Consider the following 25,778-nt stretch of genomic DNA (forward strand, 5'->3'; position numbering starts at 1 on the left):
CCTCCTCATGACCCCGTTTGAAGCATTCTGATCTAACGTAAGCCGGAAGGAATCTGCTTGGATCCGTTGTGCCTGAGCATCCAAAACAGCCCGCTCTGTAGCCATCCTAGCGTTTTCAGCCGCTAGCTCTCCCTTGGCTTGAGCTATCTCATCTCGTAACTTCGCCAGATCCACCTTGTGATGTTCCTGGTTGTCCAGGGTTACCTCCACCCCCATCAAAGTCGCCAGGGCCTCCAATAACTCTATGAGAATTTGAACCGGCGGGCGTGCAGAACCGCCAGCACCAGCCGCTGTAGCCATTGAACCAGAGGTCATAGCTATAGCGGTTGTCGAACCAAGCATCGGTTATGTACCGGCCATGAAGATCGCGACCCTATTCGACGGCTCGTAGGGGTCCGGAATACTGTCACCATCGGAACAGCCCCCAAGCCGGCCGTCTTGCAGTTGATATAATGAATTAGTCTCGCCGGTGGATGATTCACCATCAAAGTAGATGGTCGTCTTACCTCCAGATACGGATCCTCCTTCAAATTCCGTCCCATGGGTGAAGCCAACAAAGGCACGCTTCATGGCAGGTTGAACCTGGGCGGGTCGTGCACGCTAAGCCGTCTCGATGACGTCGGTGCAGATGTCCGGCTCAGGGCCCGGTTCGCCGATCTTGTCGATAAGATGTGGATTCCGCCAAAGGAGACCCGGTACCCGTACTCGATTGAGCCGGCCTCGGGGCCCTAGCCCGCGTCGTCGATGTAGAGCTTGCCGCGACGACTCTTGGTCATCCGGCCCACAACATATCCTTTGATCCCTTCGAAGCTGTCCTTTAAGAACTCGAAACCACCATGCGCTGGCCCCACGGTGGGCGCCAACTGTCGTGGAATTGTCACGGCATATGTCCTAGCTGAAGGACTTAGTCACAGGGCCATCACAACTAGGTTAGCTTAAAGGGGTTAAACGGGACAAAGGACACAGAGAGTTTATACTGGTTCGACCCCTTACGATGAAGGTAAAGACCTACTCCAGTTTGGGATTGTATTGCTAGGGCTTCGATTACCAGGGAGCGAATACGCTTGACCTAGTTCTCGATATGTTGTCTCTTGTCCTAAACCACCGTCGGGTCATCCCTTTATATACACAGGTTGACGCCCGGCGGCTTATGGAGTCCCGGCTGGCTTATACAACGTGTCCGGCTCAGTGACTAACTACGTCTGCCTTACAATACAAGTCATTCATACATGGCAGTTCATCCACCTGGGCCATAAGTCTCCTCTGGGTCTTGGGCCGTCACCAGGCTCGTATGATCCACCATCTTCATCGGTAAGCCGCCAGTGGTATAACCCGGCCCTTCCTGGGCGGTTCATACCCAATAGTTATATCCCCAACAGTCATCAAATCACATAACTCATAATACAAATCGTCGTCGATCGTTAAGCTTGCGGACCCTACGGGTTCAAGAACTATGTAGACATGACCGGGACACATCTCCGGTTAATAACCAATAGCGGAACCTGGATGCTCATATTGGTTCCTACATATTCTATGAAGATCTTTATCGGTCAAACCGCATAACAACATACGTCATTCCCTTTGTCATCGGTATGTTACTTGCCCGAGATTCGATCATCGGTATCATCATACCTAGTTCAATCTCGTTACGGGCAATTCTCTTTACTCGTTCCGTAATGCATCATCCCGTAACTAACTCATTAGTCACATTGCTTGCAAGGCTTATAGTGATGTGCATTACCAAGAGGACCCAGAGATACCTCTCTGATACATGGAGTGACAAATCCTAATCTCGATCTATGCCAAATCAACAAACACCATCAGAGACACCTGTAGAGCATCTTTATAATCACCCAGTTACGTTGTGATGTTTGATAGCACACAAGGTGTTCCTCCGGTATTCGAGAGTTGCATAATCTCATAGTCAGAGGAACATGTATAAGTCATGAAGAAAGCAATATCAATAAAACTAAACGATCATTATGCTAAGCTAACGGGTGGGTCTTGTCCATCACATCATTCTTTAATGATGTGATCCCATTCATCAAATGACAACACATGTCTATGGTCAGGAAACCTAACCATCTTTGATTAACGAGCTAGTCAAGCTGAGGCATACTAGGGACACTCCGTTTGTCTATGTATTCACACATGTACTAATTTTCCGGTTAGTACAATTCTAGCATGAATAATAAACATTTATCATGATATAAGGAAATATAAATAACAACTTTATTATTGCCTCCAGGGCATATTTCCTTCAGTGCAGTGAGCCACCGTAATGGTCAAGCTCGAGCTAGGTCCCGGTCCTCGACCTCCTCTGTTGTCGTCTAATTCTACCCCAATGAGCATACAATAGCTGCTGCAGACGTGCTCAGGTCGGACCCATGCAGGAGACAGATGGGAGCTCGCGGTTGTGACCAACGCGTCAGGAAGCGGCAGATGCGCAAAGGTCGTCGTCGTCGATGCGGAGCCCTCCCGCATTCTTCAGTTGCCCAGAGCCTCTCGTCGGATCACGCGACGGCGGCGGGGCACAACGGCGTCCTCCCCGTCTCTGCGCACTGCCCAGCACAACTCGGTCGCCCTAGCCCGCTCCGCGTCGCCCACCAATGCTTCTCCACCATGACCGCCGCCGCGAGCGGCGGCTGCCATAGCCCACTCTGCCTCGCCCAGCACCAATCCGCCATAGGCCACTCAGCCTCGCCGTCCGAGGTCGCCATCGCAGGGTGTTGTGCAGCCGTGTCGCCGGAGTGTTGAGGGCCGCATCACAGCGGGGCGCGGGGCACGCTACGCCGGGAGGGTGGTGTGGGGCGCGCAATGCCAGTAGGGTGTTGAGGTAAGCACGCCGGTGGATTTGTAGGAGCTCGTCACTGGGGAGTGGTGGCGGGGTGCGTCGCGGGGAATGTTGCGCTGGTCGGCGGAGGGGAAAGGGGACGAGACTGGGAGAAAGTGAGAACGGGCGGTGGGGTAAAAGGAAAGGGATAAGAGGAGTGTGCGGTTGAGGGTGTTCGGGGACGACGCCTGTTTCACTGAACAAGGACAAGACGTGACGTGGAGCCCCTAGTTTCTTTACGATATGTGCAAAAAATCCAATGGCGCTGAGCACGTTCGGGACGGGACGATAGAATATTGGTCGTTCAGAAGTTATTGAATCCAAAAAGAAAAGATAAGTATATTTTTGTCCTTCAACTCTATCCAAACTATAGAAATCATCCCTCAACTTCAAAATCATTAAAATCCAGTCCCTCAACTATTTAAACTGGATACTTTTCGTCCCTCATAACACTTGTAGTGGTTTTAATATGACGTGGACCTGGTTTTGAGTAAAACCGTCCACGTAACCTGGTTTGACTGCCACGTCACTTAAGCGACTGAGTGTACCCGCCGGCTCTCCCTCCCTCGCGTTCTCTCGATCCTCCTTCTCTCATTCACGATCAGATGACTAAGTGCACCTGGTCTCGCATACATTTCAAATCCCTTCTTCCAGGATCAGCATCGCTCCATGATATCCATCTAGTTGCCTTGTTGCCACACTCACACTCCACCGCCAATTGATAATCCAACGGCCCCTCACGGTATGGGATGGGGGACAAGCGACCGGGAGGGATCGATGGTGAAGAACAAGAAGACTCGCGTGAGCGACTTGAACTGGCCGACGTTGCCATCTGCATGCCAGCCGAGGGACTCACTGTGGGACCCCCGCCTGATCGCTGGCGCCGCCCTGCATAGCCAACCACCAGCCTAAGTCATTGTTGCCGCCTCCTTGCCCAGCTAGCCGCCACCGCACAGCCACCGCCCTGCCCAGCCAGCAACCGACGCACGTGAATCTCCACCGGGCCATGCTCCACTTCCGACCGCCGCCGCTGCTCTAGGGCTTGTGAGATAAAGGGGATCGAGTGAATGCGGGAGAGAGAGGCAACGAGGCCCTCAGCCACTTAAGTGACGTGACGGTCAAAACCAGGCCATGTGGACGGTTTTAGTCAAAACCGGGTCACGTCATACTAAAACCACTGTAAGGGTTACGAGGGACGAAAAGTATCCGGTTTAAAAAGTTGAGGGACTGAGTTTTAGTGGTTTCGGAGTTGAGAGACTATTTCTATACTTGAAAGAGTTCGAGGAAGACAACCCCGCCACGGTCTTCCTAGCCAGCCGCCGCCTCCAAAAAGCTAGGGTTCTCTGCCTCCTGTCGGCGTCGGCGCCGATCCGTCTCGTCCCGTCTCCGGTGGCCTTAGGGCCATGGAGACGGAGTGGATCTCGACCCTTGCCGATGGGAGGGCTCCGTTTTTAGATTTTTTTCGAGCTTTGTTAGGGTCTGTGTCCTTCTCAGAAAGGCGAGACGGCGGCAGCTCCCTGAGGATGGAATAAAGGTCTCCCCGCCTAGCCCCGTTCCGGTGATGCGTCTAGCATCATCGGTGGGCGTGTGGAGGTGTGTCTCTGTTAGACTAAGTATATATTAGATATACGTGTTGTAACATAACTGTATTTGTACGGTTCCCTCTTATAAATATATGACAGCCGTACCCACCAAGGGTATCGAGCATTGTTCCAAACCCTAATCTGTCTAACATGGTATCAGACGACGCGTTCGATCCGCGCCGTGCTTCCGCTTCCTCTGCTGCCGCCGCGTCGGCCTCCGCCGCCGTGCCGCCTCCGTCAACCTTGGCAACGGAGTCGCCGTTCATGGCGTCAACCCCGCTTGCCTGGGCCCGTCCGGCCACATCAGGATCGCGCCCTCCAGCGCCCCGATTGCCCGCTGCCCAGCCGCCGCTCGTTCGTGATGAGTTGCCCCGCGATCGCATGCAACATGGCTTGCCTCGCGATCCATCAGACTACTACAGTCGCATGCAACTGCCCCACGATCCAGCCTCCGCTCGCCCGTATGATGGAGTTGTTGACGCGTGTGCGCAGCGCGATGCTTCTTACGGCGGGATTCCATCGCACGCTGCGCCGCCGCCTTACGTCGGGATTCCATCGCATGCTGCGCCGCCGTCTTCCGGTCCCCATGGTGCCTCTGTCCAGGTGCCCTTCGGCGGGCCGTATCCAGCGCCATACGTCGCGCCGCCGTCGTATGCTTCGTCCTCCACGGTGCCCTACGAGGCGCCGTATGGCGCGCCCTATGCTGCCCATGTGCCGTACGTCGCGTCGCTGCAGCCCTACGGCGTACCTCATACGGCGCCCTACGGTCATCACCAACACTACCGTCCGTCTCCGTCGGCCGATGCGCTGATTCCGTACAGTGCTCCTCCGACGTACGACTCGCAGCTCTCCGCATCGGTGGCTGAACCAGGACCTTTCCACTTCGCTCACCTGGTGACGGTGAAGCTCTCTGCTGACAACTACCTCCTGTGGCGCGCTCAGGTGTTGCCGCTGATGCGTAGTCACTAACTTGAGGGGTATGTCGATGGTACGCTGCCGTGTCCCCCGGCCATGGTTCCGGTGCCCTCGGCCGCTGGTGGCTCCGTCATGGTGTCCAACCCTGCTCATCGTCGGTGGATCGCTCAGGATCAAGCTGTTCTGAGTGCCATTCAGTCCTCGCTCACACCCTCCGTGGCCGGCATGGTGGTCTTTGCCACGACGTCGAGGGATGCATGGGCCACGCTCGACTCCAACTTTTCCTCGCAGTCGCTGGCCCGTTCCTCTGCCATTCGTAACCAGCTGGGTGAGGTCAAGAAAAATGACCTCTCCGTCACGGCCTTCTTCAACAAGGTCAAAAGTTTGGCTGATACACTGTCGTCTATTGGGAAGCCTCTTCGTGATGAGGAGTTTACTTCGTTCATTCTCAATGGGCTTGATGAGGACTATGATTCTCTCGTTGAAAACATTAATGGACGTGACACACCGATGCCGCCTCGCGATCTCTATGCACGCCTTCTCAACACCGAACAGAGGCTCGCTGCTCGCCGCTCCGTTGGCGTCTACACGGAGGGCCCTTCTGCGAACGCTGCTCTCCGCGGGGGCGCCCGCGGTGCCAAGCAGAAGGCGCCGCCGACCTCAGGCAACCAGCCCCGTCCGCCCGCTCCACCTCCGACGGCTGGCCGCAAGCGGCTCCACTGCGAGGCATGTGGTGGTGGGGTTGAGTGTCAACTCTGCGGCATCGAGGGGCACTTGGCGTCTCGCTGCCATCGTCGCTTTAAACGAGATTTTCTTGGCATTGGGAACAATGGGAAGGGCAATGAGAAGCAAGCTGCTCTCGCTACACCGGATCCCGGGTTCACTCCTTCATACTCGGTGGATCCTGCCTGGTACATGGATACGGGCGCTACGGACCATTTGACGAGTCAGCTTGACAAGCTGGCCACTCGCCAGCCCTACACCGGTCACGATCAGGTCCGCACGGCCAATGGATCAGGTATGCCCATCTCACATGTTGGTCAGGCATCTCTTCTTTCACGTACCACTAAAACCTTGCATCTGCTTGATGTCCTTCGTGTTCCCTCAGTCACACGTAATTTACTCTCGGTTCCTAAATTAACTCGTGACAACAATGTGTTTGTTGAGTTTCACCCTTTCCATTTTTTTGTTAAGGACCGGGACACGAGGGACGTTCTTCTTAGTGGTCGAGCTCGCGACGGCTTATACGCACTTGATGTGCCACGAGTCTCTCAAGTTTTCAGTGGTGTTCGGGTGTCGTCGTCGCAGTGGCACTCTCGCCTTGGCCACCCCGCTACTCCCATTGTGCGCCATGTGCTTCATCGCCATCATCTTCCTGTTGAGTCGAGTAATAAGGAGTTTCTAGTGTGTGATGCTTGTCAACAAGGCAAGAGTCATCAGTTGCCTTTTTCTGTATCAAGTCGTGTTGTCACGGCTCCTCTTGAACTTGTGTTTTCAGACGTGTGGGGCTATGCCCAAACTTCTGTTAGTGGTCACAACTATTATGTCAGTTTCATCGATGCTTTCAGTCGCTTTACTTGGATTTATCTTATTAAGCGCAAATCTGATGTGTTTCATGTCTTTATGCAATTTCAAGCACATGTTGAACGATTGCTTAAGCACAAAATTATCCATGTTCAGTCAGACTGGGGGGGGTGAGTATCGTAATCTTAACACCTTCTTTCAGAAGCTTGGCATCTCACACCATGTGTCTTGTCCTCATACACATCAGCAGAACGGTGCAGCTGAGCGCAAACACCGTCACATAGTTGAAACTGGCCTGACACTTCTTGCACATGCCTCTGTCCCGTTTCGGTTCTGGAGCGATGCTTTTGTTACTGCCTGTTTTTTGATAAACAGGATTCCCACACGACGCCTTCACATGAAGTCTCCACTCGAAGTGTTGCTTAATGAAACTCCAGATTACTCCCTCCTCAAAGTGTTCGGCTGTGCGTGTTGGCCGCATCTTCGTCCGTACAATAAGCATAAACTTGAGTATCGATCTAAACAATGTGTGTTTCTTGGGTACAGTCCTCTCCACAAAGGTTACAAGTGTCTTCACATCCCGTCAAATCGTGTTTACATTTCTCGTGATGTTGTGTTCGATGAGACTGTCTTCCCGTTTTCCACGCTCACATCACCCACCGATACTCCCGTCTGAGTTGCACTCTTTTCCAGTTTTGCCTGATCAATTTGTGGATGCTGCATATTCTCCTCTGTTGTTGCCTAACCATGGTGCAGGGACTGGACGAGGCGCTCGACTTGAGCTTCTGGATGATGATATGGCCACAACCACGCCAGTTGCTGCTACGCCGGATGAGGCGCTCGACGAGGCTGCCCCCACCACTACCCCACTTGACCCCGACGTCGATCACGCGTGCATGCCCCATGCACGAGGATCCGACGGGGTGACCAAGTCGCCGGGGCCAGCGGCCTCGCTGTCGCCTGGGCCGGCCGAACCTGCGGAGCTGTCGGCCGGGCCGGCTGGACCCGCGGCGCTCTCCCCTGAGCCGGAGGCCTCGCAGGTCACCGAGTCTTCGTCGCCTGGTCCGTCGACGCCGATCACGCCTGGTCTGTCTTCGCCGACCCTGACCGTGCCACCGGATGCGCCTGTTGACTCGCCCGCCGGTGCGTCCTCCTCGCCGCTGATGGATAGTGGCTCCTCTGGCATGGCAGCTCCAGCGCCACCTCCGCCTGTCGTCCTGCGTCCCCATACTCGCAGCAAAAGTGGCATCTTCCAACCGAAGAAGCGCACTGACGGCACTGTCGCGTGGCTTGCGGCCTGTGTGGCACATGCTGAGGCTGACCCTACGACTGAACCACAACATTTTCAAGCGGCGCTTGGCATCCCGCATTGGCGTGCTGCGATGGAGCAGGAGATTCATGCCCTTCAAAGAAACAACACTTGGCGTCTTGTTCCACCTCCATCTGGTGTTAATATCATTGACTCTAAATGGGTATTCAAGGTGAAGAAACATGCTGATGGCTCTATTGAGAGGTACAAGGCACGCCTGGTTGCCAAGGGGTTCAAACAACGGTATGGCATTGATTATGAAGACACATTCAGTCCTGTTATTAAACCAACTACTATTCGTGTTCTTCTCTCTTTGGCTGTTACTCGCGGATGGTCGCTTCGACAACTTGATGTTCAGAATGCCTTTCTCCATGGAGTTCTGGAAGAAGAGGTTTATATGCGTCAGCCGCCAGGTTTTGTTGACCCTGCTCAGCCACATCATTTATGTCGCCTTGTCAAAGCTCTCTACGGTTTGAAGCAGGCCCCGCGTGCGTGGCATGCCCGTCTTGGCGCTGCTCTTCGTGCGCATGGGTTTGTTCCTTCTACAGCAGACACGTCTCTGTTTATTGTACAGCGACCTGAGGTGACTATGTACATTCTGGTATATGTTGATGACATCATCCTTGTTAGTTCGTCTGCTTCTGCTACAGATCGGCTTGTGTCCTCTCTTGGTGCTGAGTTTGCTGTTAAGGATCTTGGGAGATTGCATTATTTTCTGGGCCTAGAGGTTCTTCATTCTGATGGTGGCTTGACTCTTACTCAGAAGCAGTACTCTCAGGATCTCCTGCGTCGTGCCGGTATGTTGCAGTGCAAGTCTGCTACGACTCCCATGTCTGCTACAGACAAACTGACAGCTCTTGCTGGTGACTTGCTTGCTCCTGAGGATGCCACAGAGTACCGCAGCATTGTGGGTGGACTGCAGTACTTGCTCATTACTCGACCAGACATATCATTTGCAGTTAACCGTGTGTGCCAGTATCTTCATACACCACGTGATTCTCACTGGTCAGCTGTTAAGCGCATCTTGCGTTATGTTCGTCACACTGGTTCATATGGTCTCCATCTTCAGCCTGCGCGTTCTGGACTGATCTCAGCATTTTCTGATGTCGACTGGGCTGGTTGTCCTGATGATCGGCGATCCACGGGGGGACATGCTGTGTTCTTTGGGCCTAACTTGATCGCCTGGCAAGCTCGCAAGCAAGCTACGGTGTCTCGGAGTAGTACCGAAGCTGAGTACAAAGCTGTTGCTAATGCCACAGCTGAGATCATGTGGGTGCAGTCATTGCTTTGAGAGTTGAAGGTCTCCCCAACTCAGCCGCCTGTTCTTTGATGTGATAACATCGGTGCAACATACCTTTCATCCAATCCAGTATTTCATGCCCGAACGAAGCACATCGAAGTTGACTATCATTTTGTGAGGGAACGTGTTGCTCAGAAGCTCCTTCAGATTAAGTTTGTTTCTTCGAAGGATCAGCTTGCTGATATTTTCACTAAACCCTTGCCCTTGCCTTCTTTTGAAGGATGTCGTCGCAATCTTAACCTTCTGAGTGTTTCAGGACATAGTTAAGATTGAGGGAGGGTGTTAGACTAAGTATATATTAGATATACGTGTTGTAACATAACTGTATTTGTACGGTTCCCTCTTATAAATATATGACAGCCGTACCCACCAAGGATATCGAGCATTGTTCCAAACCCTAATCTGTTTAACAGTCTCCAGCGGATCTATCTTTGGTGGATTTGCTCGGATCTGTTCGTCGTTTGCCTTCGTTCGTGTGTCTTCAGGTTGGATTCTTTTGATCTACATCCTTCATTTGTGGCGGGTGCTGTTCTGGTGCGCTGGTTCTATGGGGCCTTAGCACGACGACTTCCCAACTGTCTACTACAACAACGTTTGTCCGGCTCCGGCGAGGGAGGGGCGATGACAGCGGCGTGCCTTCAGCTCGCTTCAGTGCTTATAGTCGTCGCTAAGTGCTCTACGGATCTTGATGTAATTTTTATTATGTCTAGTATTCGCTATACTATCATAATTGAAGATGAATATATCGGAAGTTTTTCCAAAAAAGAAGAGTTCGAGGACGAATAATATACTCATAAAAAAATTGATGCTACTGTACCGCATCTGAATTTCGCGATCAGCCGAGCCGCGTTTTCCATTCGAAAAAGTCTGAGTCGTTGGCTCATCTTTGTGAGCTGTGGGTCCCCGGAGCAGTAGCAGGGGAGGAGGCGCCAACCGGACGCCAAAACCCCGCCCCCGCCCCAATCACAACCCACTTTCCCCTCGTCGTCCCCACTTTTTTTTCTCCCACTCCGCCCCCGATTCTCCCCAATCCCCTCTCGCCGCCGCCAGGAGGCAGCACCGGAATCGCGGCGACCGAAGATCCCCTCCGACCCACGCCAAGGAATCCCGCCGATCCGCTCGCGCCTCCCGGATGGCCCTGCACCAGCACCACGCGGGGTCGGCGTCCGGGTCGGCGTCGGCGTCCAGCTCCAGCTCGGGGCTGCACCTGCCCGCCTCGCCCTTCGGGGACACCACCCACACCAAGCTCTTCGTCGGGGGCCTCGCCTGGGAGACCACCAGCGAGAGGCTCCGCCGCTTCTACGAGCGCTTCGGGGACATCCTCGAGGCCGTCGTCATCACCGACCGCCACTCCGGCCGCTCCAAAGGATACGGCTTCGTCAGTGCCCGCCCCTCCTCCTCCTCCTCCACTGTTTCGCTGCTGTCGAATTCTGGTTCCACCTGTTAGTCTTCCTGGAAGCGCTGTAGCAGTGCTGGATTGTTTACGAGTTTCATGGTCGTCTCCGCAGGTAACGTTCCGCGATGCCGAGGCGGCCACCAAGGCCTGCGAGGAACCGTCGCCGGTCATCGATGGCAGGCGGGCCAACTGTAACCTGGCGTCGCTAGGTCGCGCCCAGCCTTCCACACCCCTCGGTATTATTCTCTTCTAATACTACCTATTTGGACTAGCTTGTACGCTCATTTTGAGACCACTTTATCGAAGTGCTATTGTTTGCAAGTTAATGTAGCATAGTTGTTGCTTACTGATGCTGTCTCGTGCAGCCTAAATCAATTAGGTCTACCATGAGTCTTCCCTAGCAAAAGTTATAACATGAGTAAATTCAAATAACCCCCATCATTTTTCAACAAAGAAATAACCCCCATCATTTTTCAACAAAGAAATAACCCCCATCATGTTGCAAAGCAAATCAACAATTCAACTATGGGTAGGAAAAGGCTAGGGTTTGCTTACCAAAAGGTTGTTTATGTGGTATATGCACGTGTTCTGAAAACATGCATTCTATATAGGGCGGCCACGATCAGCTGGCTCCTACTTTGGTGTTCCTGTCCCAAGGGGCATTTATGTAGGTGGTTATGGTCAGCACCGACCCCTTCCGCTTGGGTACTACCAGTACCAGGGATTTCCGGTTCCACAATACAGGTAAGATGATTTCCAGAACATACAATACAACTTTTTTTTTTGACAAACACACATTACAACTTGTTTTAAAACGCAAGCTTTAAGAAAATTCAGTGGGTTGACGATGTATCGATGATGCTATCAAACTGGCATATAAGACGACGTATTTAGAAGTTCCATCTTGTTCCTAGATTGTCTGTTCACGACTTTCATGTTCTTTTTAGGCCGATTCCTCACCATTTTTCAATATAATTTGTTCATGTTTATACCCTTGAATTTGCAAAATTTAAATAGATCGCATTTCTTTTGCTGATTTTTAACTACCAAGGTACTTGATTTAATAAACATGTAAACGATTAGAATGCAACCATACGCTGCAAGATATTGTCTAGTTTTTTTCCCAATTCCCCATCACCATGTATCACTTGGGCACAAAAGTATGATCAGATGTATTTGATTTGCCCAAATTGTGTAGATTCTGCATATGCTTATCCCTCGTTAGCCATCTATCATACGTCCACTCCTACTCTTTCCCCAGTCCCTTCGAAAATGATCAAATCATCAAAATGGTTTGTGTTCATGGAGCAACATATCACTGTTTGGAAGCCATAAGAAGTACATTCAGTTCATTTTCTTCTTTTTTGCAGTTACTCCGCATATGGCACCGACTACATCTATCCACAGGTTAAAGTGTGACATGTAAACTTAAATATTCTTGTGGAACATAAGTCATACTAAAGATTAACATATTCTAAAAAAATGTCTCTTTGCAGGGTACATTAAACCCATATGTTGGTCAGCAATATGTTCCAGTTTACGGTGTCTCAGCTGCAGCAAATACTGCTAACCAACCATTTAGCCAATTGAGCCCATCCATTTCTGGTGGGGGCAACGGCTATCCGATGATGCATGGTTACAGTATGCCAGGAAATCAATTTGTGCATCTCACTGGGTCAAACTTAATTAATTCATCCCCAACAAATCGTCCCACCATTCAGGCTCCCTTTTTAGTAGGTAAGCTTTCTCCAGATCACATTTCCACTATTTGTTAGGCCTTCTTTTCCATCATAAAGAAAGAGCCTTCCAAATAAACTCAGACATGGTTTAAAGATCCAACTGCATTCACTAAGCAACATATGCTTCCACTCTGAATTATTATGCTAACATAAATATAATTTTCCATTTTTCTTCCTGAATCTTTTCTGGCATGCTATTTGCCCTTATGAAGATGTATGTTTTATTTGGCTTTTGTAGCAGCACCGGTTCCCTCCCATCCACACTTAGTTGTACCAGCCCACTCACCTCAGTTTACACAAGCTAGTGGTTCAGACTAAAGAGCAAGCTGAACTATGCACCCAACAATTTATACCTTGAGGTTTGCTTTCTCTGGATTGTTGTTATCTTGTTTGCGTTTTGACTGTCTAGCTGTAACTGACACTAGATTTTTTTGTTCGTGCCAGGTAACTTTAGTTTGCAGCAGGACTAAAAGAACAGTGCTGCTGTATTTGCAGCACTTGTTCTTACCTGGAAAAAAATCATCCTTGTATTCATAAGGTATGTATTGTATCAAGCAATCATCCTTGCATTAATCTATTAGTGCGTAAGTGCACTTGGATAATTGTCTCCTTACTGGGCCCATTTGAGCATGCTTGCGTGACTTTGGTCTGTTCATCAATACAACTGTTACACAGATTCTAGTTTTGTTGATGCTGGTTTAGCTCCTGCAACTTGATTCTTACTCATTGATAGTAACTTTTGGGATGTAACTCTACAGGTTGTCCTTATCATGGTTGACATATGTACCTGGAGATCATGAACTGTCCCGATGGATGGGGCGGTATCGCAAGAGCGACGGCTGCTCTTATCAGTTTGGCTTGGTTAAAATCCTGTCCTGGTGGGGGACTGTGATCGTCGATGTCTAGATACAGCATTATTGATTCTGTATCTGACAAGTCATGGATATATGGTGGATGCTGGAATGGAGTCCAGCACCCTGTAAGTTTGACTAATCCAAGGGGATTAGTCATGATGGCACTCTTAAGAATCAGGGATGAGTCACGATTTGATGGCACTGAGATGAGTATCCATCTGAAGAGTCGCCAAGTTAGTGTGCTTTAGTGTCGCAAAGTTTGAGTCTTGCACAAGCAAAAGTCAGTGTCATGATCTATCACTCTGGTTTGGCACTAGGCCTATTGATAGCCACATTATGGATTTACAATGCTCCGCTTGACCGTAAGCAGGATGTTCAGTTTGCCCAAAGGGTGGCCGGAGATGGTCCTGCGTCTGTACCAATTTCCCCTTAGAGCTTCTCTGCGTTATTACACAATTATTGATCAGATCAAGGTGCATTTTGATCCGTGTTACAGTTGGTGTCGGTTCAAGAACCACTGTTGTTTTGTAATATGTCCCAGAAGTTCTAATTTAGATTCATGATGCCCTGAGCTTGGTAGCTCCAAGATCGGAGTCTTGTTGTACTTGAATAATAATAAATCCATCTGCTCTGAGTCCAGTGATTGGGTGCCTGTCATAATGGATTTTCATGAACTTGGTGGCATGAAAAGATGTACTGTTGGTACAATTGAGCTGTGTGTTAACTCAAGAAAAATAGTTTGTGAACAATGTCGATGTGGTATGTGTACCCTCTAGCTGGGGTTATGTATACATGTTGTCACGTTTGATACTTTCTGCCCCGCCTGAATGGAACCAACATATCTTACATGAATGTGAAGAAACTCAGTGCTTTATGAGCAAACAAATATACAATCGGTACATCCTATGTCTTAGCTCTTGAGCGCTTTATGAGCACGCAAATGTATACAATTTTTACATTTTATGTGTTTTGCAAGGCCAGGTGAGCATGTCATTCTGGCTGCTGGGATTTCCTACACATTCAGAGCTACTGAACCCTGGCGAAGGCTTGACATAAACACACTCCAGTTTGAATGCTACTGAACCCTGTAAACGCAACTTTGAAAGATCCTATATCTGGATGTTGGAACGGCCATCATAGAACTCTCAATTCGAGTTTGTCATATCCAGCTTTTGTCTTGTACTTTTCGAATAGTTCTTGCATCGCAACCACAAATTGTTCATGTACCTCGTTTATCTGTCAACACCAAGGCATGTTAGTATTTTGCCTCCGTTTCAAGAACAAAAAAGGCATGTTAGGATATTAAACAAGAACATGGTTTCAAAACTTGTTTCCACAGTTGCAAAGAAACCGACATGATAAAGTCATACATTCATACTCTAAACAGATCTATAAAATGATGTCCCTATCGAGCAACTAAGGCTTTGGTCCAGAATGACAAAAACGAACACCAGATTTTGGCCTTGGGTGCTTAACTATCTGTTTTCCAGTTCTGTTTAATAGCAAAATCACATCTAACATTTGCTCAAAAATTTTTTGGGCCGAATGCTAAAACGCCAAGAATGATTCTCACCTCATCATATGTAGGCTGAGGATTTTTCTGAACCTCGATTGGTCTTCCAACAACCAGATGAAGTGGTGTCGCGAAAGGGATGGGAGTCCTGCATTACAAATTTACATATGTAAACTCATGAATGCCAATATAAATTCTGAATCCAAATTATTTGGCATTTATGCAAATCAGATCAGTGGAAATATACCAAAAAGAGGATATATGCACTCGAGAGCATTACCCGTATTTCCCAAAGAAAATAATTGGAGTAAATTTAATTGCTCTAGCAATCTTCACAATCAACTTGCCACCTGGCCTCCACCACTTGTACACAAGGCTCTAATAGACAATAGCACAAATATATTCATTTCAAAGTTAGGTGGCCTGTTTAAGTCAGCAACCCATCCACTTCCATCAACATAACATTTATTATGCACCCATGCAGGAAATCAAGGATACTGCAAGTATTGCATATCATGTGGCAGAAGAGGTGGCATTACCTGTCCGAAGCAGAAAACCGGGACTAAAGGAGAACCAGTCTCCATAGCGATCTTAACAAAACCTTTCCTTGATTTCAGAAAGGCAACCTGAAAATTGCAAGAATTGTTAGTCATTACGGCATAAATTGACTGATAACAACATGTCATCAATGACTATGCAAGAAGAAGAACAACGCCGCAAACCTCCGAATCATGATCCATGTGAAGCATCTCCTGTACACCTCCGGGCACTACGATGCAGGTATAACCGGCTCGAAGGTAGGAGTAGAAATTTTTTCTAGAAGCTGGAACCAATCCCAACCACGTCCATATCTGCCTCAAGAACGGAGTGTAGAACACCTAACACCAACCAAACATTCACCAATTAAGAGCACACCTACTAACGGCTTACCGAAAGACTGAATTCAATCAGACATCGACAATGCACATTTAGGAAGGTAATGAGAGGGTTCCTCACCGCGGTGCTTGCAAGAACCTTGGTCTTTGGTAATGGCATGAATCCAACAAGGTCCAGGAGGGCCCCAAGGCCGATGGGCAGAACAGAATGCGGTTCATAACCGAACACTGCAAACACACAACAGTAAAATTACAAATCGGGCGGCTCTGCACAAAAAAGGCAGGCTCCAATCTTTCCTGCTCAACTTTTACTTCACCCTTTTATTTTAGTAGGCCCAAAAAAGGGGTAGATACGCTGATCCAAGAATGCGTCCATGGAAGGAAGCTCACCGTAAGCTCTTTTGGGGTCGAAAGCCTTGTAGTCCTCCACATGTAGAGTGACGGGGAAGTACCCGACGACGTACTTGCTTATGAATCTGCGGAGTCGTCCACCGAATGTGAGATCCAGGCAGCAACGGCAATGCACGGACGAGGAACCTAAAGGGGGAGGAGGAAGGAGGCGAACCTGGCGATCTTGCGCCCCAGCCTGCTCTTGTCATTGAGGGGCAGGAGCATGAAGAAGAGCTGCGTGCCGAGCACCCTGCACCATCGCAAGGAGCTAAGAGGGGTGATTACGATTAACCGGCAAAAGGAGGAGGGCGGGGGGAGTGGATCAGACGATCAGTGGACGGACATGGCGGCGACGCGGCGGGGGAGGAGGAAGAGGGAGGCGATGAGGAGGAGGACGTTGAAGTGGATGGCCCCCAGCCAGAGCGCCAGCGCCAGCGTGGTGCGCAGCGGCGAGTAGGCCGTGGCCCTGAACACCGTGGTCCCGTCGGGCGCCGCCTTGCTCAGGCCATTCCCGGCGCCCATCCCGCCGGGAGCGTCGACGCCGGGGCGGGGAGGAGGGAGCAGAGGAAGGGAGCGGGGGCTTCGTTCTCCCGTGTGCGTCGCGTCGCGCGCGCTTGCCCCCTTCTCCGGTGGTAGTGGTTTTGTCCGTGGCGCGGGGGTGTGCGGGCGGAGTCGCCCACGGCCGTGTGTCGATCCTTTTTCCTGCCAGCCTGATTGCCTGCTTTGCGTTTGCCGGTGCCGTGCCAATCGTCGGCGCGAGCCGTCGGATCGTGGCGTGCCCGCCCACGCGGCCGGGGCGGATCCGTGCGGACTCTTCTTCTTTCTTCCAGCCGGGTGCCGTGCGAGCGGTGCGTCCCTGCCCCGTCCCGCGCGTCCCCTTCGGGGCTGTTGACTCTTTTGCGTCGTCGGGATGGTTCGGGCGTTTATTTCATCAGAAGTATCAAGAGCATATATACAGCCTATATGTCCTCTACGCATCCAGACACGTGTCCGTGTACAGCTACAGCGTCCGATCATACTTCATTTGGCCATGTCTGCAGTCGTCCCCCGTGTAGCCGAACTCTAAACTCATGCAAGTCCACACAACAAGATCGAAGTAAAACATAGATAAATTCAACATAGCATACATCATAGATCATAAATCGGACATAGCAAGTTTAATTTACAACCGGAGGCATACGGAATTCACATACCATCAAACATAGCAAGTTTAAACTGCATATAGGATCGCAAATCCACAAAAGTTCATCCTATGATAGATAAGAGCATCTTCAGCCGTCCCCCCCCCCCCCCTCCCAGGAGGCATAAAAATCGCACGTCGAGCTAGGCGTCACTCTTGATCCTTCATAGCTGCTCCACAAGATCCTGCTTCAGTTGATGATGCACCTGTGGGTCTCGGATCTCCTGACGCATACTGAGGTAGGCAGTCCAGGTTGCCGGTAGCTGGTGATCAACTTCGGCTAGAGGACCCTGCTTGTAGTATGGTTCATTTCGCTCTCAATGATCATGTTGTGCAAGATGATACAGTAAGTCATGATCTCCCACGTTTGATCTTTCGACCAGGTCTAAGCAGGGTACCTGTCGTGGAATTGTCACGGCAGATGTCCTCAAGCTAGGACTTAGTCGTGGAGCCATCGCCGCTAGGAAGCTTGAAGGGGTTAACGGGACAAGGAACACAAGGGTTTATACTGGTTCGGCCCCTTACGGTGAAGGTAAAAGCCTACGTCCAGTTGAGGTGGTATTGATTAGGGTTTCGATGACCAGGAAGCTTAACTGCTATGCCTGGCTCTCGATGAGATCTCTCTTGTCCTTAAACCGCTGCCGGGTCGTCCCCTTATATAGGGAGGCTGACGCCCAGCAGCTCTCAGAGTCCCGGCCGGCTCATAAGAGTGTCCGGCTCGGACTCTCAACTATTCTTGCCTTACACTACAAGTTCTACCATAATAATGATTGTAACTACGGGCCTTAAGCCATATCCGGGTTGAAAGGATCGATATAGTTGACTAGAGGGGGGGTGAATAGGCAACTAACAACTTTTAGCTTTTCTTTACCAAATTAAACTTTGCATCAAAATAGGTTGTCTAGATATGCAACTAAGTGAGCAACCTATATGATGCAACGACAACAAGCACGCAAGCAAGTAAGAGATATAACACAAGTAAACTAGCGAAAGTAAAGGAACGAGATAACCAAGAGTGGAGCCGGTGGAGACGAGGATGTGTTACCGAAGTTCCTTCCTTTTGAGGGGAAGTACGTCTCCGTTGGAGCGGTGTGGAGGCACAATGCTCCCCAAGAAGCCACAAGGGCCACCGTATTCTCCTCACGCCCTCACACAATGCGAGATGCCGTGATTCCACTATTGGTGCCCTTGAAGGCGGCGACCGAACCTTTACAAACAAGGTTGGGGCAATCTCCACAACTTAATTGGAGGCTCCCAACGACACCACAAAGTTTCACCACAATGGACTATGGCTCCGCGGTGACCTCAACCGTCTAGGGTGCTCAAACACCCAAGAGTAACAAGATCCGCTAGGGATAAGTGGGGGGAATCAAATTTCTCTTGGTGGAAGTGTAGATCGTGGCCTTCTCAACCAATCCCGAGCAAATCAACAAGTTTGATTGGCTAGGGAGAGAGATCGGGCGAAAATGGAGCTTGGAGCAACAATGGAGCTTTTGGGGGAAGAGGTAAGTCAACTTTGGGGAAGAAGACCCCTTTATATAGTGGGGGGAACAAACCAACCGTTACCCCCCTTCTGCCCCGAAGAGAGCGGTAGTACCGCTGTGCCAGCGGTACTACCGCTTGCCACTATAAGCGGTACTACCGCCCCAAAGCGCGGTACTACCGCTTGGCCCACAACGGTACTACCGCGGAGGGAGGGCGGTACTACCGCACAGGAGCGGTACTACGGCCCCCCACAGCCGTGGCCAGTACCGTAAAACCCGACACGAAAAAGAAGCCCTCGAATCGAGGCGGTACTAGCACGAGATCACCGCGGTACTACGGCTTGGGGCCACTAGCGGTACTACTGCTCTGGAGCGGTACTACCGCGCCCAGAGCGGTACTACCGCTCCGTCCCGCGGTACTACCGCTGGGACCAGAGATAGCACACACATGGGGCTACTAGCGGTACTACTGCTCTGGGCGGTACTACCGCTCCAGAGCGGTACTACCACTTGTAGCACCCAAACGGTACTACCGCTCTGGCCCGCGGTACTACCGCTGGGACCAGAGAGGGCACAAAGAAAGGAGAACCAAGCTCATCATCGAAACGGAAAGGCTCGGAGGGAGGGGCAAAGGAAGTGTACGTGATGATTCCACCCTAGCCTTTCCAAAACGGACCCCCTCTTGATAGTACGGTGATCCCTATGAAACTAGTCCACCAAACTAATCCGAAAGGACTACACCGTCTTTGCTTTAAGCTCCGAGGGGAGGAAATCGTCTCGTGCCAAAAGAATGAATCTCTGAAAAACACTCAACGCACACGATTAGTCCGCAAAAGCATTGTCATCAATCACCAAAACAACTTAGGGATAAATATGCCCTTACAATCTCCCCCTTTTTGGTGGATTGATGACAATACGGGATTTGCACAACTGGGAAAAACAAAGGACATAAGCAAACCCCAAGTCTCTAAAATATAGACGGGCTCCCCCTAGATGTGTGCCATCAAGATAGGTACTTTGAGCTGCACGACACACATACTAGGATCAACACTCCCCCTGTATTTTAGAGACCAACAACCTAAGCGAGAAACAAGATAGCAGGATATATAACATAATGAAGCATATAACTCATGAGATATCAAATGACTAGAGACAAAGATAAAGATATGATAATGATAGGGTAGCATATGTCTCACACCATATGACGCAAACTAAAGTCTTACTGAACACAAAACCAAGCAAAGCACAAGTTCCAAGCAAAGCACAAAGTAGCACATAACGAAAGCCCAAAGGCAAAGACACACTCGCAACACGCAAATCCCTAAACTCTCTCCCCCTTTGGCATCGAGACACCAAAAGGGGCAAAGAGCTAGCCTACGGCTCCAGGTGAGAGCATGCTGAGGATCTCGAACATCAGGACTCTGCGTGATCATCTGCACTGCCGTCCTCGCCCGAAAACTGCTCGGCATCTGAGTCGGTCCACGGACAGTGCTGCTGGATCCACTCCTCCTCCTCAGTAATCTGACCCTCTGAGCCGCTGGTGACTGTCGCACCCATCTGACGCATCAGCTCCTTGTGACGTCCTCTTGCCTTCTTCTCAGCCACATGAGTCATGTACTGACCATGAGACTCTAGGCAGAACAGCTTCTTCATCTTGCGTTTGAGCTTCTTTGCCCAAGATGGCTCTGCTGCAGAAGGCTCTGTCCCAGGAGGCACATACTCCTCATCATCATCACCGGCATCAGCCTCGTCCTCGGTCTCCATGGCAGCAGCAGAAGATGGAGCTCCAGATCTACCCCAATTATCCTTCTTCCTCAGACGCTTGATCTCATGAGAGACCAACTCTCCAGTTTCCAGCTGCTCCTCAGGATAGGTATGTCTCCAGGCCCTCTCAATAAGCAACATGATGAACGGGCCATAAATTGGGCACTTGCGCTCAGAAACAGCCGCCAGAAGCTCAGACCACATGACATGAGAGATGTCTAGAGACTCGCTCGTGTTTGCGTCCTTCTCACGCTGGCAGAAGAGAAGCATGTCCACCAGGTAAGAGTGTACCATGTCCAGATTCCCAATACGAGGGAAGAGAGTCTCGCGGAAGATGCGGTGAAGGATGTCCAGATAGGTAGACAACTCATATGTTTCCTTCCTGGTCTCAGGGTGGACCTTCCGAGTACAGTAGGTCCATAGGGCTTGCTTGTGAGTGGAGGTGACATTTTGGTGAGGACGAAAACCAACTGGAGTCTCGAGCCCTTGATCTTCCACCTCAAGCAGCCCCATGAAGGCCTGCCACTTGACAGCTAGCACCTTTCCATTTGTCATCCAAGTCAGAGTCCTGTCTGCGTTAGTCCCTAGGTGAACAGTGGCAAAGAACTATGCCAGCAAATCTGCATCAAAGTCCTTGTTGAACTGCATGATCCTGAGAATGTTCAACTGAGAGCACATCTGTAGGGCATCACCAAAGTACTCAAGGTCCTTCTCCATAGCATCCGTGTTGATGGAATGAACATTGACAAAGAGATTCTTCTTAGCCTTGATCACATCAAAGTATGTGGCATACTGAAACCGGTTCCAGAACGGGCGGTTGACAAGATTGGGTTCTTGTTCTTCCTCATAAGGGTTGCGCCGACGCCTGTCCCAGAATTCCTTGCTAGACATCTCAGTCACTTTCTTGCCACTTGGCTTCGGTCGGCTGGCAATCTTCTTCTTGCGAGGAGGATTAGCACTTGAGGAAGCACCCCCTGCCAGCTGTGGAGCACTGGAAGAACCACCTGCGGTCTCAGATGAGCGGTACCGCTTCGACGTTGAACGCCCGGGGTTGACACGGCGGACTTGCTGCTCAGGGTGTTCATCACCTGGAACCAAACACACGGGCACAAGAAACAACCAGAAAGAACGATCAAAACCAAATAAACACAACAAAGATGGATCAACATGTGGTAGGAAACAATGGAACTGGGCATCCAGCGGTAGTACTATGCCCGCTCAGCGGTAGTACCGCTTAACCACATAAGCGGTAGTACCGCTCCGTGGAGCGGTAGTACCGCTCTAGCGGTAGTACCGTGCCATATGGGCGGTAGTACCGCCCGAGATGGGGCACGGCGGATCCCTACTGCCGTGGTCAGATCCGGCACTACCGGGGATGCCAAATTCAAAAATAAACCTACCAAACATCAATCCAAAGAGTCTAGTTGCCTTCTCCAACCTACTCAAGCCTAGATTTGGCCAAAAATCTAGAGATGCAACTACTATTGCCCCTAAAACGCGAGATCTAAAAACTAGACAATAAGAGAAGAGGAATGGGGGCAATACCGGCATCCATGGCAAGAGGACGAGGTGGGGATCGACTCCACCGAAGGAAATGGAGAGGAACGGTTCGGAGACGGAGGGCCGCCGGAGCCTTCCCGCGGCGAGATGGCGCTGGAGAGAGGAAGAGGAACCAGGGGACGAAGCAAATGGGTATGGGGTGGAGGAAACCACCCCTGCCCACGACTTAACCCCCTGGCCCCGCCCCTCAGCGGTAGTACCGTGGTGAGGGGCGGTAGTACCGCTTAGCCGTATAAGCGGTAGTACCGCTCTGTGGAGCGGTAGTACCGCTCCAGCGGTAGTACCGCTCCTGCACAACGGTAGTACCGCCCAGCGCAACTCAAACCAGACTCAACACACATGGTGCAAAACGAAAGACGGGAAACAACGGCAAGAAGACCAACAAGAGCACTAGCAAGAGAACAAGAATCACACGCCTCTATACGAGAGGGCGGTGGCCGAGGCCACCTATGTTTGAGTCACTTGGTATGGCACCGCGAAGAATTATCCTTGGGCCCATGACCAAAGCTCGTCTTTGAAGCACAAGTACCATCAAAAAAGGCTAATGTGAAAGAGTGAGATCAGTTTATGCATTGTGGGGGAGGGAAAGTTCATTGAGAGAACAGCACTCCCCCTACGTCCATGCCTACACCTAGACAAGAAAGCACAGTGAATGTGAGGGGTGTGCAAAGGTTCAAACCACATTGCTCGAATCAATGATATTTAGCTCATGCCTTAACTCGCGAAATCTTGCTTCATCCAATGGCTTCGTGAAAATATATGCAAGGTTATCATGAGTGTTGACATAGTTGAGCTCGATCTCCCCTCGCCTAATATGATCCCGGATGAAGTGATACCGAATCTCAATATGCTTTGTCTTGAAGTGTTGCACCGGGTTGAGAGAAATCTTGATAGCACTTTCATTGTCACACCAAAGAGGCACTTTGTCACAAATGACACCGTAATCCTTTAAAGTTTGCCTCATCCATAAGAGTTGTGCACAACAACTTCCGGCCGCCACATACTCCGCTTCGGTGGACGAGAGAGACACACAACTTTGCTTTTTAGAAGACCAGCTTACCAAAGAGCAACCAAGAAATTGGCACCCTCCGGAGGTGGACTTCCTATCCACTTTGTCTCCCGCCCAATCGGAGTCCGAATAACCTACAAGCTTGAAGTTTGCTCCTCTTGGGTACCATAGGCCAAAGTTTGGGGTATGAGCCAAATATCGAAAGATTCGCTTGACCGCCACAAAGTGGCTTTCCTTAGGTGCGGCTTGAAACCGTGCACATATTCCCACACTCAACATGATATCCGGTCTAGATGCACAAAGGTAAAGCAAGGATCCAATCATAGAGCGATATACCTTTTGATCCACCACTTTACCATTGGGATCAATGTCAAGTTGGCACTTGGTGGGCATTGGAGTGGAAGCCGGCTCGACATCACTTAGCTTGAATCTCTTTAGCATGTCTTGAGTGTATTTGGCTTGGTTGATGAAGGTTCCTTCTCTTCTTTGTTTGATTTCGAATCCGAGAAAGAACTTCAACTCTCCCATCATAGACATCTTGAACTTTGAGGTCATGAGAGCGGAAAATTCTTCATTGAAAGCTTTGTTAGGGGAACCAAAAATAATATCATCAACATATAGTTGGCACACAAACAACTCCCCTTTGACCTTCTTAGTAAAAAGAGTGGGGTCGATTTTCCCGATTTCGAATCCACGATCTTGTAACAACTCCGTAAGATGCTCATACCACGCACGTGGGGCTTGTTTAAGGCCATAGAGTGCCTTGTGGAGTTGATACACATGATCGGGGAAATAGGGATCTTCGAACCCGGGGGGTTGTTTGACATATACCAACTCATTTATGGGACCATTAAGAAAAGCACTCTTCACATCCATTTGTTGCAAAGTGAAATTATGATGAGAAGCATAAGCAATCAACAAACGAATAGATTCAAGGCGAGCAACGGGGGCAAAGGTTTCACCGTAGTCGATACCCTCGACTTGGGAGTAGCCTTGTGCCACCAAACGAGCCTTGTTGCGAACAATGATTCCATGAGCGTCTTGCTTGTTCTTGAATATCCACTTGGTTCCAATGACATTATGATTCCCGGTTGGCCTTGGCACTAACTTCCACACTTGGTTATGTTCGAAGTTGTTGAGTTCTTCATGCATGGCGTTGAGCCAATCCGGGTCCTCAAGCGCTTCATAAACCTTTTGGGGTTCGACACAAGAAACAAACGCATGATGTTCACAATAGTTTGCTAATTGTCTACGAGTGCTTACCCCCTTTCTTAGGCTTCCAACCACATTCTCCATGAGATGACCTTTGGTGGTGAGCTTGGAAGCGATCTTAGCGGCACGACGCTCCAATTCCTCCTCGGAAGTGAAGTGAGGAGGGGTTTCTTGATCATCTTGAGCGTCGTCTTGAGCTTGTTCTTGATCTTGAACTAGCTCGAGGGGAAGAACTTGACCTTGGGCATCATTTGGTGGATCACCACCATCTTGAGGTTGATCTTGCCCTTGATCTTGTTCATGAGGTTGAGGGCCTTCACTTTGTTCTTCGGAAGCGTGTGCGTCTTGGGTTGGTGATGGCTCCACTTGAGTGGAGCATTGTCCTTCTCCTTCGGCCACAAGGGGTTCCTCAATGGGTAGGATATATCCAATTACCATTCTTCTTATGGCTTGGGGAGGAATTTCATCACCTACATCACAAGTACCACTTTGCTCCACTTGGGAGCCGTTATTTTCATCAAACTCCACGTTACACGTCTCCTCAATAAGTCCCGTGGACTTATTGAGAACATGGTAAGCATGGGAGTTTGTAGCATAACCAACAAATATGCCCTCATGAGCTCTAGTCTCAAATTTAGACAAACGAACACCTTTCTTGAGAATGAAACACTTACACCCGAACACCCGAAAGTACTTGAGGTTGGGCTTGTTACCGGTGAGGATCTCATATGGAGTCTTGTTCAAGCCTTTGCGAAGATAGAGCCGATTTGAAGCATGACACGCGGTGTTGATGGCTTCGGCCCAAAAGTTGTATGGAGACTTGAACTCCGCCATCATGGTCCTTGCCGCATCCATCAACGTCCGATTCTTCCTCTCCGCAACACCATTTTGTTGAGGGGTGTAAGGTGCGGAATATTGATGCTTGATCCCCTCATCACTGAGAAACTCATCCAAGGTGTAGTTCTTGAACTCGGTGCCGTTGTCACTTCTTATTGTCAAGATCTTTGCATTGTGTTAACGTTGGGCTTCATTTGCAAAGTCAATGACTGTTTGTTGGGTCTCACTCTTCCTCTTGAAGAAATACACCCACGTGTATCTAGAATAATCATCCACAATTACCAAGCAGTACTTTCTACCCCCAAGACTATCAAAGGATGGAGGCCCAAAGAGATCCAAATGAAGGAGCTCCAACGGCCTCTTCGAGTAAATAAGAGTCGTGGGAGGGTGAGCCTTCTCATGAAGCTTTCCTTCGATACAAGCACTGCAAGCACGATCTTTGGCAAAACTAACGTTCGTTAGTCCACGGACATGGTCCCCCTTGAGAAGACTTTGCAAAGA

The 25,778-nt window shown here is 50.1% G+C and overlaps 3 protein-coding genes across 6 annotated transcripts; 2 read left to right on the plus strand and 1 right to left on the minus strand.

Annotated features, from left to right (window-relative positions):
• Nucleotides 1-5,427: 5,427 nt before the first annotated feature.
• On the plus strand, nucleotides 5,428-9,455 carry LOC141026109 (uncharacterized). The gene is made up of 2 exons (XM_073502077.1): nucleotides 5,428-6,349; nucleotides 7,612-9,455. Exons 1-2 carry the CDS (start codon nucleotides 5,428-5,430, stop codon nucleotides 9,453-9,455), a joined length of 2,766 nt encoding a protein of 921 aa, XP_073358178.1.
• A 976-nt stretch (nucleotides 9,456-10,431) lies between these two features.
• LOC109767235 (uncharacterized) lies at nucleotides 10,432-14,202 on the plus strand. 4 transcript variants are annotated; one of them, XM_020325996.4, is made up of 8 exons: nucleotides 10,432-10,842; nucleotides 10,973-11,096; nucleotides 11,472-11,604; nucleotides 12,231-12,267; nucleotides 12,357-12,597; nucleotides 12,838-12,958; nucleotides 13,044-13,137; nucleotides 13,358-14,202. In XM_020325996.4, the coding sequence occupies exons 1-6, from the start codon at nucleotides 10,597-10,599 to the stop codon at nucleotides 12,915-12,917; spliced, it is 861 nt and encodes a 286-aa protein (XP_020181585.1). In that variant the 5' UTR covers nucleotides 10,432-10,596; the 3' UTR covers nucleotides 12,918-12,958; nucleotides 13,044-13,137; nucleotides 13,358-14,202. The 4 variants fall into 4 exon arrangements, with proteins under 4 accessions (XP_020181585.1, XP_040248649.1, XP_040248650.1 ...); XM_040392715.3 differs by having other exon boundaries at nucleotides 10,443-10,842; nucleotides 12,231-12,273; nucleotides 13,358-14,143; XM_040392716.3 differs by having other exon boundaries at nucleotides 10,443-10,842; nucleotides 12,231-12,273; nucleotides 12,841-12,958; nucleotides 13,358-14,143.
• Nucleotides 14,153-17,133, minus strand: LOC109767234 (diacylglycerol O-acyltransferase 2D). The gene is made up of 9 exons (XM_020325995.4): nucleotides 16,575-17,133; nucleotides 16,407-16,481; nucleotides 16,232-16,317; nucleotides 15,963-16,069; nucleotides 15,689-15,844; nucleotides 15,506-15,592; nucleotides 15,247-15,344; nucleotides 15,027-15,114; nucleotides 14,153-14,689 (listed from the first exon to the last, which is right to left on the minus strand). Exons 1-9 carry the CDS (start codon nucleotides 16,751-16,753, stop codon nucleotides 14,588-14,590), a joined length of 978 nt encoding a protein of 325 aa, XP_020181584.1. The 5' UTR covers nucleotides 16,754-17,133; the 3' UTR covers nucleotides 14,153-14,587.
• Nucleotides 17,134-25,778: the final 8,645 nt, after the last annotated feature.

This window comes from Aegilops tauschii, chromosome 6 (assembly GCF_002575655.3).
Source record: "Aegilops tauschii subsp. strangulata cultivar AL8/78 chromosome 6, Aet v6.0, whole genome shotgun sequence".
Classification (NCBI taxonomy): domain Eukaryota; kingdom Viridiplantae; phylum Streptophyta; class Magnoliopsida; order Poales; family Poaceae; genus Aegilops; species Aegilops tauschii.

Coding starts and splice junctions, on each gene's coding strand:
- LOC141026109 (XM_073502077.1), top strand. CDS start 5,428: ATGGTTCCGGTGCCCTCGGCCGCTGGTGGCTCCGTCATGGTGTCCAAC. Junction 6,350..7,611: donor CCGCACGGCCAATGGATCAG/GTATGCCCATCT, acceptor ACCATGGTGCAG/GGACTGGACGAGGCGCTCGA.
- LOC109767235 (XM_040392715.3), top strand. CDS start 10,597: ATGGCCCTGCACCAGCACCACGCGGGGTCGGCGTCCGGGTCGGCGTCG. Junction 10,843..10,972: donor GCTCCAAAGGATACGGCTTC/GTCAGTGCCCGC, acceptor TCGTCTCCGCAG/GTAACGTTCCGCGATGCCGA. Junction 12,274..12,356: donor ACATCTATCCACAGGTTAAA/GTGTGACATGTA, acceptor GTCTCTTTGCAG/GGTACATTAAACCCATATGT.
- LOC109767234 (XM_020325995.4), bottom strand. CDS start 16,753: ATGGGCGCCGGGAATGGCCTGAGCAAGGCGGCGCCCGACGGGACCACG. Junction 15,845..15,962: donor AGGTTCTTGCAAGCACCGCG/GTGAGGAACCCT, acceptor GGTTGGTGTTAG/GTGTTCTACACTCCGTTCTT. Junction 15,593..15,688: donor ACATGGATCATGATTCGGAG/GTTTGCGGCGTT, acceptor TGCAATTTTCAG/GTTGCCTTTCTGAAATCAAG.